Raw genomic sequence first — 13,322 nt, forward strand, 5'->3', positions numbered from 1 at the left:
TTTATTTTTTCCTATAAATAGATGATAGGATCCTTGTGTTGGTCTGCACCACGAGTCAGTGTTATAACCCCCCTGGGAGACGCTAATTGAATCCTACTAGTCAGCAGGGCATTAGCTGGCTCTGCTGAAGACAACATGAATTTGTGTGTCCTTCTAAGAAAAACAATGGAAGAACATTTGTGTCTTCCTACTGAAGTTTTAGATAGCAGCAATTGGAAATTTCATCAGTAAAATAGCTTTTAATCCAACTACTTAGTTATACAGAAGGTTAAGGACCTTCTCTGAATTTATTTTTTTTATATATAAAATACTGTCGTGTTACTAATTTAACTTTTAAAAGCTTAAACACATCTTCAATACAGATGACATTTGTAGCATGTTCTAGTGAGTATTTTCAATATATTGCAATTTCGTTCACCTAAACTGTCAGGTAATTAAGAACAAACAGTTTAGTCATACAGCAAATAATTCTGAATTTTCAGGGAGATAAGACAAATTTTACCACCAAGCTCCAAACTTTCAGCTGAAGGATGGAATAAATACAGTAAGAGGTTAGAATAACCCATAGCCTGACTGAAATCTGTATTAGCTATCAAGCTGCTAAATATAGTAACACCCAGGTAAATAATTTGTGCCTGAACACTAACCCTAATGGTATGGCTAGAGAAACAAGTACATTTAACAGAAAAATGGAATTAACAGTTTTTCTCTTAAATGAAGAAGTGTCTCACTTTACAAAAGGTAGCAGTGCGAAGAAGAAAGGGATCAAGAATTAGCTGTGTTTGTCTGCAGAGAAGCTGTAACACTGACAGTCTGCATGGCAAGAGCATGTGCAGCCAGCAGTTAACTCCTGACATCCACAATTACCTAATTAAATCATTTTTCCTCTTATTCAGAAATAAAAAAGAAGATTTTAGGCTTTTTTTTGTTATCTTTACTCCTCGGATTTGTTTGAAGTATCCAAAAGAAAAATATTATGGAAATGTTGATTAGGAAAATGTTTATTATGAAAATGTTACACGTAACGAAATTTGAACAGGAAGAACTTAATATAATAAAGGCTTGTCAGGCTCAGAGTCTTCCCTTTAACATGGCTATTTACTTATTCCTGCAACTGATATATTAAATCAAGATCCTGCCATGAATCATGACTGTTTTGGAATCTGAAGTCCCGCTTCTGCAGGTTACTCTTCTTGTACTGCTAAAAGCTTGAGTTCAGACAGAGAAATTACTAGAGTATTTCCATTTGCTCCAAACTGATATAATAGTGCATTTCCTAAGGCTTTGGTGGACTTAGAAGTAAGTATTTAATAGATTTGTTTGCGCTGTTCCATTGAAGATGATTAAGATGCAGGTCAACTGGACATCAATTGCTTGTACTGCATAGTTTGCAAATATCCCCACCAACACTGGTTGAAACGTTGCACATACCCACAGACGAAATGACTCCACTGAACTCCACATGGCTGCTGGAGGTAGCAGGAAGCCTTGTGTGCTGACCCTCACTGCTGACAGAGCCTCTTAGTGAAACCCAACATGTACAGGAGCGTTTGTGGGTCCAGGACCCTTCTGTCCATTTTAAACTATTACTGGAGTTTCTGGGAAGTAGCACTGTGAAACTTCATGTAAAATCTATTAATACAGTGCCCATTCAGCTTGCCAAAGACTCAGGCACTGGCTTTGGAATTCGTTGTAACTTCAATCAACAGCAGACTCCAATTAAACAAAGCATCATCTGGGGCTAAAGGTCTGACAGTAGAGGCAGTGGCAGTTTCACATATAAGATAACATAGAACAGAAAAAGCATTTGAAACAAAAAGAAGCACCTAGAATTTGCCTTTTTCATATTAAAAATATTGCTACTTTTAAAGGGCTATAGAACAGAAAACAAAACCTTCCAACCCCTACCATTCTGTGATTCTATGAACTCTTTTTCCCCCCTTCTATAGGCTCTAAGTTTGAATACTTGGCAATCACCTTTCAAAATCTAGTTTTTAAATGAAACACATGATGTAGGACACATACCTGCAGACAGCACACACGAAACAGTCTGGGTGATAGGTTTTGCCCAGTGCTGAGACCACCTCTCCCTCAATGAACTCATCGCAGCTGAAGCACCGTGTGCCATAAAGTCTCTGGTAGTCCAAAGTACAGATGTAGTCTTCCTGTCTCACAAAAAATCCTCCTTGAGCCAGGTCACATCCACAAGCTGCAGGAAGAAAAAAAGGCAGACTGAGAAGGCTGGAACAGCAAAGCTTGCTTTTTGAGACAATGCTTATTTTTCACCTATGATCAGTATGGTTCCTAGTGGAGCATATATGAGCTCATGATCATAGAAGAGTTGTGCATCTGAAAAACACTACTTTTATAGGAAAGTACATCAGTGATGTATTTTATACACTAGTAGTTTATTGCATGTAAGACTATTACCCTCAGTGCAGAGGCTGCCAGTACAGAGTTGAGTTTTTAGAGGCTGAGTTCACGGCAAGAATATACAACATCCATCATATTTAATATGTTAAAGGAAATGCCTGAAGGATATAGACACTCACAATCAAGCACCAATGCTACACAGAAACATCTCTGACAGATAACAATTGTGTGATACTCTTCCTGGTCACAAAAGTAGTTAAAATACTCCCTCTAAGTGCAGGGTCTGATGCACACTGCAACTACATGAAACTTCCACAAGTTTCCAAGATCCTTTTTTAAATCAGATCTTATGTTTTCCTGATAAGCATTGCTCACCAAGCATGAATTGGAGGGATCTCCAGAACCATCTGCTCTTGGCAAATGTAAAGTTTTTAATCATATCCATCAGTTTATATTTTTAAAGCTAAATCAGGAAGAAAGGGTTCAAGTTAATTACCAAAAGACTTGTGAGACTTTTCAGGGGCTTCCTCAATTGTACCAGGGATGGAGCTGGCTGGCATTTTGAGAACATATAAGGTGGGAAAGGAGAGATCCAACAGTCTGTCTGAAGTCATACAGAAGTAGACAGAGATGTAGACGATCCTTATTCGTATTGGCGAGGATCTTTGAAAACAGCTTTGAATTGATTTATAAGAACTGGAATTCAAAATGGTGATTCTACTGCTGTGCTGGCTACTACTTTACTCAAGTCACAGCATCACACTTGTTACTGCATACTTCTGCTCCTGGGAATATGCATGTAGCTCTTCCAGTAGCAAGCAGTGCTTCAGTCAAATGAGGCTGAACAGAGGGCAGGGTCACTACTCGCACACAGAGGAGTGGGAACATTGGTTATCAAATTTGGGTTGCATGTACACAACACTGCACAGCTGTTCAACATCTTGGTCTCAGAACAACAGAGATACCTACATGTTTAAAGTTCAACACTGAGATTTTTGCTTAAGTATCTGAGAGTCCATGGGCATTTTGTATTTTAAACATAAAGCGTTTTGACTCACATCAAAGCCTGTTTGCAACACCAGAATCAGTCACTCTGTACCTAAACTATGAGAAATGAGTCCAGCAAGCATGCTCAAGTCACAAACCAACATACACTTGCTGCACAGAAACCCAAGAAAACATGGGATCCTGAACATTCATTCAAAACCACATCTAAGCACTTATCTTTTTTTTATTATTTCTTAATAGTTAGACACTGCAGCACAAGAGACCTGGGCTCAAGGCCCTCTTTTAAACACTGAGTGGGCATTTAAATCCTAGCCTTTCTCCCGGGAGATGGCCCCAACCACTAGTGACAAAAAATAATAAGTCATGATGAAACTGTATTAGTATATGACCAAGAACTGAAGAATCATGGGTTGATTAACCTTTCGTATAAATCAAAACCATTTCAATTATATTGCATTTGTCATAGACAAACAACTATGGATTAGATGATTTATCCTGCAATACATTGTTCATGTGCTTTCTTTCACAAGCTCAACACATTCCATGATTCTATGGTTCTATAGAATACTTCTTTACGTCAGAAGTGGCACATCTTGAGGAGAGGAGAGGAGAGGAGAGGAGAGGAGAGGAGAGGAGAGGAGAGGAGAGGAGAGGAGAGGAGAGGAGAAGAGAAGAGAAGAGAAGAGAAGAGAAGAGAAGAGAAGAGAAGAGAAGAGAAGAGAAGAGAAGAGAAGAGAAGAGAAGAGAAGAGAAGAGAAGAGAAGAGAAGAGAAGAGACAGTAGTAGGAGTCGGAAAAGATGTTTAGAGATCATCTAGTCCAACTTCCCTGCTAAAAAAGGTCCACCTAGATCAAGTCACACAGGAATCCATCCAGGTAGGTTTTAAAAACCATCAGAGAAGGAGACTCCACCTTCCCCGGGCAGTCTGTGCCAGAGCTCCCTCACCTGAACAGTAAATAAGTTTTCCCCTGTGCTGAAATCAAACTTTTTGTGTTCCAGCTTATGTCCATTACCCCTTGTCCTATTACTGGAGACTACATAAAAAAGTGCCGCCCCATCTTACTGCCGTACACCTGGATAAAGCCACGAAGAACTGCTTTGAGCTACACATATTGGTCTGTTCAAGAGGAACTTGACTGTGTTTCCAGACCAAGAGGAAGATGAGGAGTTGATAGTGTACCCACTGCTCTGATGTACACTCTTGCCACTAATCACCTGTTAAAATGAACAGTAAGCACAAGCAAATTGCTCTGCCTTTACTGCTGGCATGGGTCCCCATGGGAGGCCAGGCAGGCCCTGTCTCACTGCTGCTAACTGGGCCTCACAGCCCAGGGTAGGTAGGGTGGGCAACAGCCCATCCATCCAGTGGCATTTGCTGACACCGTCTCATCCTGAAGGTATTCATCTTTCTCTCTGCCGTCACCAAGGTTACAACTACTATGGCTTGTTGTTTATTACTCCAAAGCAGCTTGCACTAATGCACTTAATCCTGGCTTCTCAGAAAACCCTACAGGGAAACTGTTCACCGAGAGACAGAAAAACAAGATATTTGGATTTCAAAATAAAAGTTGCTCTTGGCATCCTCTAATCAGGCTGCTTTCCGCATTGCCATCAATTCAGCCTCCCTGTGTGCAAAGAGTGGCTGAATTTAGTAAGGAGATTGCTACATGTTCATTTGAACAGCAGAGCAAAGATGAAGAAATGTTTTCTACTTAAGTTGTTCTAGTACCTGTTACTACACTTTCCAATGAACATTAACCTGACAGGAATAAGAGGTTCACTGCAAGTGAACTGCATGCCAAAGTAATGACTTCCCGTGGCTTTTGCTACACATCACACTACAGTGACATTTAAGAAATGAAGTGGACCAGGAGAAGTAAAAACAACTTACCAACATACTTGCTCCACAATACGGAATCAATGATTTAACTCCTGCAAAGGGCTATTTCAAGATACATTACTTTCTAAATAAACAAAGTGCTGTACATCTCACCTACCCACAGCTCTAGAGCAACACACGGTAGAAAAAACTAACAGGATAAGATTGTAATTAGGTAATTGGCCAAGGGGAGATATAAAGAAAGGGGAGATAGCCCATAGGAAGGTTATTAGTACAGCTAATTAATGACTAAGGAAATGTCAAAAGGAATAGTGTTCCTGCTATAACAAAGCAGACTCGTGGCAATAAAATGCACTCATGACCCAAGGCCCATAGGTCCTATGGGGGAACTGGATAGAAGGGGAGCTGGATACCTTGAAACATGGAGAAGGGATTTACTTTGTAAAAGTTGAAACATCTTCCATTTGAACAGCTGTAACAAAAAACTTCCCTTTTGAGCAGCAGAAGGAAAGGAAGACTTGCCAATATTGGCAATCATAGAATGACTACAAGTCATTAATGTTTCCAAATAATAAGAAAGAATACTCTGTGGGTGCCAGAGAGCAAACTAGTTACTAGAGATGGTAAACCTTGTGAACCCTCATATAGTGCACAGGGTATAACCTGCTCAGTTATTTCGACAAAAGGCCAATTCACGGCAGAGCAGGGCTGTCAGGAATACCTACAGATTGAAAGCCTATTTTAAGAGACAAGCAGAACTTGGCTTGTTTAGCCTAACAAAAAATTCCCCCGAAACAATATACATCTGAGGATTTAACGGAGTGAGGTAAAGAAAAGATTAAGAGCTATTTAAATACACTGAGAATGTTGTCACAAGAATAAGTGAGGAAACCCTGGCCGTGAATAAATGGCCTCCAATTAACAAAAAAATGTTTCTAACCATCACAGGAAAGAGGTTTTGGAATAGTATCCCAGTAAGAATTCAAAAAAGGATGGAAAAAAGGGCCTCAAATCTCTATAGCCTTGGAATGAACAATATTTAAAAGGGGTTATGAGATATGGTTAAAATATTAGCCTAAAAAGACTATATTTTAAAGTATAATGAGAGATCATAGAACCAAAGAATGCATCAAATGTGAGACAAGCTTGAAGAAAACTGGGAAAAATAGTTTTTCTTTTAACATTTTTTAGGGTTTGAGTACCATAAATCCAATGCTGTCCATAAAAGATAAACATCAACATTCAAAACCAAAGTTGTTCTGCTTAATGTTTCTGTGTAATTAAGCAGATGCCGCTGCCATCCCCCATCAAATCAGTACTTAGCAAACAGTACAATGTAACAAAAACCTGAACAGTTTTATTCAACTGTTCCCTGATAACTGCATAAAATTTCAAGTCCTTGAATTCTCTGGTTCAAGCACAACATGCATGAGAAATAAGGTTAATCGTGCTTTCTGTGTAATACATCATAGAAATAAACTGACTTATAAGTTATAGTATAAATTTATTTAGAACCAATCAGATTAGTAACAAATTGAATTGAGACTAGCGGCTGACATTCTTCAGAGATTTGATAACCTCTTCCACTCAGCAAGGCTATTAAACCTCCTGATGTATGTTAGTCTATTTCAAGACTATTTTGATGGCAGAGGATTATAATTTTCTTGAATATTTCTTTTATAAAGCCAGTCACTTCTATGTCACTAAAAACAGAACTTGTGAAGATCTCTGCTGAAGCAATCTTATATGTAGCATATTAAAGAAAAATATTCTTTTCCATTACAGCTTTTAAACAAAATCAGACTTTTCATGCAAAAACTGTAGGTACATTGTAAACTATTTATAAGAGAAAAATGCTGGGATAGAATGTTTTCAAATAGACATAGTCATCCCACAAGTTTTCATCTGTGTCAGTAAAAATGCTTTTGATATAGACTTTCAGTGTGTTAGCATTCCAAGAGGTACAAAAATTTGTTTGTATCCAACCTTGCTGCCATATTTGGCCACTTCATCTCAATCCTGTCAACAGTCATTAGTTCTTCAAGATTTCCCTCCAAATTGATTAGCTATAAGCAAAACTCCTAAAAGAGTCCATTAATGCTTTTTTTTTTGTCACAGAAAATTGAACAGGGTGAGCTTTTGGCCTTTTCTTTTCATCTTATTTTGGCATATGCCCATAACAGATACCATGTATGTGACAGGTCAGAGGTGCATCCTCTACTAAGTCTTTATATTTATTTATGAATGAAAGAAAGTCTAGCTCATGAGTGAATCTGGAGCACAGGAGGGAGTCTTCATGCTTATCTCTCCATCTTACCCACTGACTCTGTGGGATGAAGGAAGTCACAGCTTTTCCACAAGCCAAATACTTCTCCTCTGCTCTTTGCACATCCTCTACCACCAGCTATGCTCCACCAGCAACAACTTGAGTCACAAATGCTTGCATGCACCCACACTTTTTGAACTGTCTAGTACAACTTCACATTCATCTGACCAGAGGATGACAGAAATTGCAGTTAAATAATTACAGTTAAATTTGATAGCAAAATAGTTCCAATTTAAAGCTAAAAAGAGTAGCTCTGAAAGCAGACTCCTTAGCCATTCATTGGGCAAGATGCTGCTTTCCTTTCCTGCTACTTAATGTAGACATTGCCCAGTTAAGATGATCCTGCATACCTGCAGAGACAAGAAATCAGGGAATGGAGGAAGTCTAGGGAGCACGTTTGGAGGCAATTACCAGATCTTACCCTCTTAGGATAGGAAATGAGTGTTATGTCACAGATTCGTGCTTATTCAAAACTTGTCATCCAAAATGAGTATCTGGAGGAAGGGTTATTTAAAACCTTGAAATGGTTTCCAACCATTACTGAAGTTCAAATTGGCAAAATAAGAAAAGCCCTGCATACATAGCACTTACGATAATAAAAGAGACTAACACTGAGTAACGCAGCTGCTTGTCTTGGTATTACTCTGCATACCAAGGCAATGCCCTATTCTGAACAGTTATAAACTTTAGGAGTAATTTTTAAGTGTTTGTCTCCTCTTACAGTATCTGGCAGCAAGCCAGTACCTGGATGTGCTAAGGGACTTGAGATGAAAGCTATCCACACCATTTCAGAGGAGGGCACCTCAGAATGGCTGCTCTGACAACTCAGTAATTCCACTCATTAGATGGTTTTCAGTTACCTGACACCAAAATACTTCCTATAGGTCTCTAAAGGGGTTCCTCTACTTGCTTAGAAACAGGCTACACTTTTCAATCAGCCAGGTGTTTGTAACAGCACCTGGAGCACTATCATTTATGCTGTGTGATTTCACAGTCAATCTAACTCCATAATTCTTTACTGCTTATAGCCTATAAAAATAAATAGCAGCCATGGCAATTAATTCATGCACTTTAAGCACATTGCTAAAGTGCTCTTACATGTTACCAGTATTCCATTTGCACTGTGCAAATATAAAATGCATCTCTATTTTCCTTGTTGGCAAATGAACCTACTGAAAGTAGATTAATTTTCTGGCTGTGTACTGGGCCTGAAGAACAGTTGTGTACCGAGAGACTCAGAAGGTGCTATGCTTGCTGTGCTGCTGTACACTACGGCAGGCTGTAACAGGAGAATGCACTGGTCTTATGCAGTGATATTCTGCTTTCAGCCTGCCAGACAATCATGCAGTTTGCTTACATGCAACTGCATGTATGATGTCTATTTTCTGCTGCCTGATGTAAGCAACCAGGCAAGAATCTAATCCAGGAGAAGAGGTGCAGAGATCTTGAAAATACCAGAAGGAACAAGGACCCATTCACAACATTGTTACAGAAAAACCAAGAAAAAGATCTCTGCTTGCTTAGAGCTAAATAAAAGTTTCCTTTCTCAGTGCTGTGGCTTTATGTCCATTGCCAGTATTCCCCTCCATCCCTGAGATGGATTCTAGTGTCTGACTGAGATCATAGTAGGCTGTTGACATAACTCTCTTTTAATGGGTAACTTACAAGTATGTCTTCATGTACTATTGATGCAATCTAGGAGACCACTCTCCAAAAGCTCATGATTTTATTTGGAACATTTCTCCTGGATGCTATGCCTGTGAGAAGCAACAGCAACCACCTGGCAAACTTCCACTGCTACATCTTAGACTTAACTTCAAACTGATCTGCAATTCATTTGAAGCAGTCTGAGCCAGTTACCAGAAATAACTGGGACACCCTTTCTATTGTGTGCTCTAGTGCAGATGGGTCCAGGTAAGCTTTTCACAAAGGTTTGGGGGAAATTTTCCCCATCAGGAAGTTTGCTGGCCATGCAAAGTCTGCATGGGAATATCATCTTATTTGGCCTGTTGGACTATTCACACCTGAAACTTTCTGGAGTGGAAAACGTACAGACAAAATCTATCTTACAACACTTCATCATGCATTGGTAAAGTTGTAGCACTGATAAAGCTATAAAGGATACGTGTGTACAACACATCTACACCAGCTCTCAGGCTAGACCAGCCATGATGTGCATAAATTAATTTGTGGATTATGCACCTCAGTGCAGGAAAACCCTTAGAAATTCAGAAGGCTCTTATAAGACTGACAAAACATTAACCACTTGTGTACTAATTACAATGAAAGAGAGTCTAGGGAGTTGCCTGTACACTATGTAACTTGACTCCTATAACTTACTACACATGTAGTAATTTCTTTATCAAAAAATGCATTTCTATTTTTCATTTCCCTTCTGGAAATTAGAACTTCCCAGTAGCTCAAAGACTGTTAGTGTCCTACAAAAGCTCTCCTATAACGTCAAAGGTGAGAGATATCCTCAAAGCACTATGTACGTGGCTGTTCCAAGCTACTGAAACAATCTTCAGGAAAACTGAAAAAGTTATTTGTTTTATAGTGATTTATTATTTTAAAGATTCAATATGGTTATTTAAAATTTGCAAGCATGCTAAAGAGAAATAATGTTCTTTAACCCATTTTCAACCTAGTAGCATCTTAAGTCTATATGATAAAACTTTGATGTCATTTGCCAGACTAATTAAAATTTTGCTGCCTTTTTTCTTTTGACAAAACATGTAAAATAACATTAAATATTTCCTGATTTTTTTCATAATGATGCCTTGGGTGCCAGTTACAGGCTTGCAAATTAGGGGCTTGCTCTGACTATGCACAGGTATGGTAGATGGTGTCATGTTAATGAGTTGCAGAAAGCAAGAGGTTGGATAACACCACTGTGGCAGTGATGAATTTTATGTCACAACTCTTTGTGGGTGTCCATGCAGGCTTCACATGACCTTACTGCTTTGAAATGTCCAGTAAGTACTCCAGCATGCTGGCTATATCCCTGACATACTGTCATTGGAAAGAGCACGATAAAGATAGAGGTCCCCCTGCATAAAGGCATTCTTGCACTCACATTTCTGCATAGAGGAAAACTTTATCCTAATAAAAAAACTTGAATAATTCAAAAGAATTACAGGCTTTTCACAGGTGTGGTGTTATCTAACGTGGTCTGAAATTAGGTAGGTTCAAAACTTCTTTATCCGGATAGTATCTTTACTGCATGCAAGGCACTAATTTTTAAACACATTCAGTTTTTTCCTGGTTCTACTTTGATTTCAAACAGAATGAGTTTTACTACTATCCATTTCTCTGGTGTCTTTGCTTAAATCTACCTCAGTGTTCCCAGCATGGTTAATCACCTCTCCCAGGTACTTCTCTCTTCCTAGTTAGGAATCAGTCCCCTGCAATGTAAACATCTTCTGTGCAGGGCTGTATCTGCAGTTTGGATCACTTCTTGGAAATTTCAGCAACTACTTCTTTGAAAATCCTATCCATGTTTTTAAAGAGTACTTAAATTTCTAGTATAATTTCTCAGCCTTTGGTCTAGAAGGATGTAAATAAGGAGAAAAACAAGGTGATGAAAAGACAAAAGTAAAATATAACTAGTAAGAAATAAAGTAGAGGCATTATGTAATATCCTGAATATAAAGACAAGAATAATCATGTATAGCTTTACTATGCCCCAAAAATCTAAACCTCAGAGACTCTGTGTCTTTAAGTGAAATAAATCAAGTTGGGAACCAGAAATAACAGAAGCTTGGCTTCCTGTGGAGTTAGTTAACATTTAGTGCAATGTTGAGAAGATATTCTTTTACCAGTACTTTTAACTGTTATTTCTTCTCTGTCCTTTTCACCATATTTTACTGACATTATGTAAATTCAGGAAAGATATTCTTAAAAAAGTCATCAGACTCCAGATGAAATACATGCCACGAAACACAGCTTTCACCAAAGTGCTGATGTGGTTGGTATACGGCCAAGACATGAGTGGCTGCAGAAAGTTCTTTATGAATATAAAGAAAGGTTGCAAAATGAATGTGATTAAAGCAAAAGAAAAATCAGCAATTATTTTGTGATTGGGAGAGTTCACTAACTGAGCAATCTTTTTAAATATGGTTTCCTAATAGAGCTGCTTTTAGAATGTTAGTGATTATTTTTAAAGTTTGTCTCAAAACCACAACGTAGGCTACTGCATATAATTATTTTGCATAGGCAAAAGTGACTATGATTATCCTCATCATAATCATTATTTAAGTGAAATAAATATTAAGCTAAAGTGGAATTGCTAAGTCAGCCCCAAATGTACCATTCTGTCATGCCAGCCTCTGTGCGTCGGAAGCGTAGTTTCTCCTATTACACTGAGTTAATACGATCTGGGATTGCAAACTGTTAAACGACTCGGGAAGCGGTGGGCACGTTGCTGAGAGTGTCTGATGAACAAGAGCCCTTATGCCCATCCCCAGTGCCTAAGATGCCACACATGCCATCAACTGCTTCTGCTTCGGGACTCAGAAATCTTACTAGTGAGCTTCCCGTAAATGACTGCCATCCCGAAATGTGAAACCCTGGAGCAATGTTCAAACACCAATCCCTCAGCGCACTCAGTGTAGCTTCTAACATATTTATATCCTAGCAGATGCATTTGATCTAACAAACATATCACTCCTATTACCAACTTACTTGATTTTTTTAACCTTTTCAGCAAATATTCTGTCATAGCCCTTGCCATTAGTACAGCTTCACGATAAATGCCAGATGTCTGATATACATAACTCCGGGTTGTTGTATATTCTACTGAACAAAAATAGTAGAGAAGTCATATATCCAGCCCAGGACTTTTTCACAATTACTAGCAAACTGTAACACCACAACAATCGGAAACAAGGACCCACAGAAACACAGATCCAACTCTACATTGAAGCTGTATATTTTAACAAGTTGATTAAACAAATGTAAATTCATGAGGGAAAAAGTATCCTTTAAACTGCTAGCCATGTTGGCATGGAAGTCTGCATGTTCTGCTGCATCCACAGCAAGACAGCAACCAGGGAATATTGACTAGGGATAAAATAAGACAGATACACACATAGAGAAGCAGCACAATGGTCAAGTTTTTATATCTGTGGCTCGGACTTCAGGTTTACTTCATTTTGACACAACCAAACCAGTGAAAGATAAAGATATGAGCTATGCTTCTTCTCACATATTAGCAGTCTTGTGCAAAGAACAGCTTTCTGCAGGACTGCATGAATTTTCCCATTTAACTAGGGTGGAGGCTGTAAATAGATTGGCAAATGCACTATGGCTTCTCCATTATTTTGTCTGGTAGAGTGACTACATAAAATACTGAAAAATGTACTTTCTGATTTTATATGAAGTTATAGTAATTAAATTATCCAGACAATAAAGAATAACTGCACTTTCATTCATGCTTCCAGTATTTCCTAATACATAGGAAATGCCAGAATGCCATCACATTACAGAAAAAGAAACACTTCACAAACAGTCTTGAAACAAGATCATTTCCCTCTTTGTGAGAGATCAAAGAGGCTACTCAGGATAACATAATCGTAGCACCTACATCTCTCTTATCTACAATTCTACGTTAGTCTGTGTCTCTACTGATTCACTAGATTATGCTGTGTAATTACTCCAAGTGAGTATTTCATAGAATCACAGAATGGTAGGGGTTAGAAGGGACCATCCAGTCCAACCGTCCTGCTCAAGCAGGTTCACCCAGACCAGGTCACACAGGAACGCATCCAGGTGGGT

General features: G+C 38.6%; 1 protein-coding gene across 9 annotated transcripts in view; it reads right to left on the reverse strand.

Annotated features, from left to right (window-relative positions):
- ABLIM2 (actin binding LIM protein family member 2) overlaps positions 1 to 13,322 on the reverse strand; it is a 153,494-nt gene that overhangs the window by 89,049 nt on the left and 51,123 nt on the right. For all 9 annotated transcript variants that reach the window (XM_061993292.1, XM_061993298.1, XM_061993293.1 and 6 more), the window contains exon 3: positions 2,026 to 2,209. In XM_061993292.1, coding sequence (XP_061849276.1) covers positions 2,026 to 2,209 — 184 coding nt within the window. The remainder of the gene's footprint in view (positions 1 to 2,025; positions 2,210 to 13,322) is intronic.

This window comes from Colius striatus, chromosome 3 (assembly GCF_028858725.1).
Source record: "Colius striatus isolate bColStr4 chromosome 3, bColStr4.1.hap1, whole genome shotgun sequence".
Lineage (NCBI taxonomy): Eukaryota > Metazoa > Chordata > Aves > Coliiformes > Coliidae > Colius > Colius striatus.